Source organism: Prionailurus viverrinus, chromosome E3 (genome assembly GCF_022837055.1).
Source record: "Prionailurus viverrinus isolate Anna chromosome E3, UM_Priviv_1.0, whole genome shotgun sequence".
In the NCBI taxonomy this organism is placed as follows: Eukaryota; Metazoa; Chordata; class Mammalia; order Carnivora; family Felidae; genus Prionailurus; species Prionailurus viverrinus.
The window spans coordinates 9,849,341-9,853,392 of NC_062576.1; the positions used below are offsets into that span (position 1 = coordinate 9,849,341).

General features: G+C 53.5%; 1 protein-coding gene across 1 annotated transcript; it reads left to right on the top strand.

Moving 5' to 3' along the window:
- Window positions 1-225: 225 nt before the first annotated feature.
- Window positions 226-3,342, top strand: CCL24 (C-C motif chemokine ligand 24). The gene is made up of 4 exons (XM_047838992.1): window positions 226-299; window positions 975-1,076; window positions 1,277-1,394; window positions 2,388-3,342. The coding sequence occupies exons 2-4, from the start codon at window positions 1,004-1,006 to the stop codon at window positions 2,554-2,556; spliced, it is 360 nt and encodes a 119-aa protein (XP_047694948.1). The 5' UTR covers window positions 226-299; window positions 975-1,003; the 3' UTR covers window positions 2,557-3,342.
- The last annotated feature ends 710 nt before the right edge of the window (window positions 3,343-4,052 follow it).

Genomic DNA, 4,052 nt, shown 5'->3' on the forward strand with positions numbered 1-4,052 from the left:
TTCCTTCTATGTTCCCTACCCCTTGTCTCAGATTGGGGTCCTCATAACAGACCCTAAAAGGAGGATTCATGGGCAAGTAATTCATTAGGCAAGGCCTCCAGGGGAAACCAACTCTGACCACATCCCACTTCTGGAATGCAGGGGGAAGCAGATCCGGAAGGGAAGGGGGTCAGCAGAGCCCTACAACACAGAGGGAAGCTGGCCTGACTCCGCCAGGACCTCAGGAAGTGGGACAGGTCATGCCGCATCTGGAGTGTGTAACCCTCCAACAGATGTTGGTCAAGGTCTTCCCAGAGGATGTAAGTTTCTGGGTCCTTCCCCCCTTCTTAGAGCCTGCCAGTGAGGTGGCTTTGGCAGCTTGGGCACTGGAAATGCAAGGCCACCCAAAGCCAGTGTGTGTGAACGAGGTAAAGGACTCCAAGGGCACGTGGACAATGAGAGTATCTGCTCTGCCCAGGCCTACTTGGTCAGCACCTGTAACTGCGTATTGCACATGCTTGCAAATGTCTCCCCACCGGACGCCTGGCTCATAGCACATGCCGAATACAAGTTGGCAAACGAACAAATGAGTGAATGAGTGGGAGGAAATAGGATGGCTTTACCCATTTTCCACGGAAGAAACTAGGCTCAGAAAGGTGAAGGACTTCTCCAGGATCCCACAGGAATGAACAGCTAGCACCCCAAGGATCCTCATCAGCCTTCTAACTATGCCCCCAAAACTTCTGCACTCCACTTAGATTGGATGATCCTCTCCTCCCCTAGCCTTTTCTTAGAATACACCAAATAACGCCTGACTCAGCTACACAAGAACTTCCCCTTGGCAGGATTCGTGGGCCTTGAGGACTTTCAGGGAAGCCTGGAAGGGGTGAGGGGAGGCTCTATCAGTGGGTGTTTCCTCCCAGCTGCCCTTATAAAAGGCAGAGGGAGGTCAAGGTGATCTGAAAGGAACGTGGCCCTCTCCTCCTGCACCCCAGCTTTAGGTCCTGAACTCCCTCTCCCACACATGGCAGGCCTTGCAACCATGGTGGCCAGCCTCCTGCTGCTGGCCCTGTGTGCCCACCGCATTGCCCCTGCAGGTAAGAGCTCCAGCCTCAGCCTGGGGCTGTCAGGCAGGACAGTGTGGCTGGGACAGCACAGTGGAGGGTGGAGGACTGACTGGGCTGGGTCTGGAGTGGAATGTTGAGGAGCGGTGGCCCCAGAGCTGGGAGGTGTTGGGCTCGGGCTCGGCAGCCCAGAGTTTCAGGCAGCCCGGGCTCTTCTCTCTCCCGTCCTCTAGGCTCTGTGACCATCCCCTCTTCCTGCTGTATGTCCTTCATTTCCAAGAAAGTTCCAGAGAGCCGAGTGGTTAGTTACCAGCTGTCCAGTGGGAGCCTCTGCCCCAAGGCAGGAGTGATGTAAGTAACCTCCTCTCCCGGACCCCCAGCGTGAGAGGGGCAGGGGAGATGACCGTCCATTCAGGGTCACTGGGGAGTAAAGTTGGGAGGGCCTGGCTCTCTGATCCTGGGGAAGCCACCTCACCTCCCTGAGCCTCAGCCTTCTCCCCCAAGAGATTAGGAAGAGGACTCTGAGACAACAGTCATTTCTTGAGTACCAGATATATATAAATATATACATATACTAGGCACTATTTGGGGGCATATCCCATTACCTTAACTAACCCTCTCGACCACTCTGTGAAGCAGATATAATTATTTCCGTTTTACAGAGAACAGCTGAGGCCCAGGAAGGTGACCTGCCCAAGGTCACTAGGACTCCAAATCACTTCCTAGCTACCCCCCACCCAAGGTAGCGAGTGTGAACTTACTGGAGGCATCTGCCTTTTTCCCCTGGAGGTTTTCTTCCTTTCTTGTCTTTCTTTCTTCCTTTCTTGTCTTTCTTTCTTTCTTTCTTTCTTTCTTTCTTTCTTTCTTTCTAAGTTTATTTATTTACTTTGAGAGAGACAAAGAGAGAGTACAAGTGGGGGAGGAGCAGAGAGACGGGGACAGAGGATCATCCCTCTGTGGGGCTCAAACTCACGAACCGAGAGATCATGACCTGAGCCAAAGTCGGATGCTCAACCGACTGAGCCACCCAGGCGCCACTCCCTGGAGGTTTTCAGTGCATTTTCTCCTTTCCTCTCCTCCCTGTGGGTAGACATTGTGTCTCTCTCTTCAGATCCAACATTAACTAAAGGCAGGGCTGGGCCTCCCCCCATCTGACAGGGAGCTTGAGAACAGGTGATGCAAAGAGATGCTGACACCCAGAGAGAAGACGCCGTGTCAGGAACTGCTAGGGCGGCCCCGGGCAGCAGCTTGCCCTCTGTGGGCCTCCACACCCACGTCCTCATCAAGTCAAGAGGTCCAAGGTCATGGCCAGGTCTCAAGTGTGCCCTGTCACCCTTCCTGCAGCTTCACCACCCGGAAGGGCCAGAAGTTCTGTGGCGACCCTGAGCAGCACTGGGTCCAGACGTACATGAAGAACCTGGACGCCAAGCGGAAGAAGGCAGCCCCGGGGCTCAGGGTGACGGGTGTCAAGGCCCTCCCGCAGAGGTCCCCTGCCAGTAGCACTGCCATCTAACCACCGCCCGGCCCTCAGCTTGGGGCCTGTGCGCCAGTGATGAGAGGGGGAGAGCTCATGCACCCTGGGCCCCTTGCCTTCCCTGAGCTGGTGGAGAAGGTTCTGGAAGGAAGATGGTGGCAGCCGTCCGCCCTCCTCTGGAGCTTATGCTGGCCCTTCTCTGCCTTCCAGGTACCCAGAGCCCAGGTGCATCGGGCCCCACCTACAGACAGGCACTGCTTGTGTCTCAAAGCTTAGCCTAGAGCTGGCTTCTTGGGTCCTTGGGTCTTGCAGTGGGATCTGTCTGTCTGTCTGGGTACGGGTGACCTGTCAACAGCTGTGGCTCTTCATCACTCTACAGAAGCCCTGAGCCTGCCCCACTTCCAGAATCCCGGGTGAATAAAAACCCAAGAAAATCTAGGGCTCCTTTGCTGCGCGCGTTGCCAGATCCCCGGCCTTCCTCGCACACAGCTCATGGGATGTAATTAATGACGTTTTCAGGGACTCTTTGGTTTTTGTGATGAAATGGACCTGGAGGGTGAGGATGACGGGCCAGCCTGAGTTGTTAAATTCCTTTGGGAAGAAAGGGTTTGGGGGAGGCGTTCCGCTTTATGGAATGGCTTGCCCTGTGCTTCTCTGGGGACAAAGACCTGCTCTGCCTTTAAGGCCGGTTCTTTCCCTACATGTTTGGAATGTGAGGATGGAGTCGGGGCTCTGGTAGGAGAAGGATTCCAGGGTCTCCCCCCCACCCATGTATGAGATATTGTGTGATTTGTATGTCAAAAGTGTAGACACAATTGCTCTTCTCAAATAACAATTCAAATAAAATGTGATTTCCCCTTCTCAGGTAATTGTGTCTTGCCTGCTCTCTTCCTGTGGGGACAGGGTTGGGGTCTGAACAATGGGAGTGTGTGCCCCAGAGATGATCCGGAGTTGCCCATCGGAGGGGATAAAGGCAGCCTGAGCCCCGGGCATCCCAGGAGTGGTCTTAGCCTGTTCCTGGGAGTCCTGTCATGAACTTTGTAAAAACATTCACGCACAGCAGGATTCTATTAGATTTTTTTAAAAATTTCAACAGAACACATCATTGCACAAGGAACTGTTGCAGGCACGACAAGGCTGCAAAATGACAAAGAGGGGCTCTGGCTTCAGAGAATTAGGGAGAAAAATAACACACACTCACACACACACACACTCACACTCACACACACTCACAAATCAAGAGCAGTGTGGGTTTAGTACCAATCCTACTTTGTAAGCTGCATGACCTTGAAACATGTCATGGTCTCTGTGCCTCAGTTTTCCTCAGCTGTAAAATGGGAATAATGAGCCCTTTTAAACCTTGGGTTTTCCCCAGAATCAGACCCTGAAACAAAGGTCCAAGTGCAATGATTATGTATGGGAGGTACAGGGAGTAACCTCGAGAGAATGGGGAGGCAACACAAGACAACACAAGGCAAGGAAGGTGGCCAGGAACGGAGGGTCACCAGGCAGAGCTCAGTCAGAGCTGGGAAGTG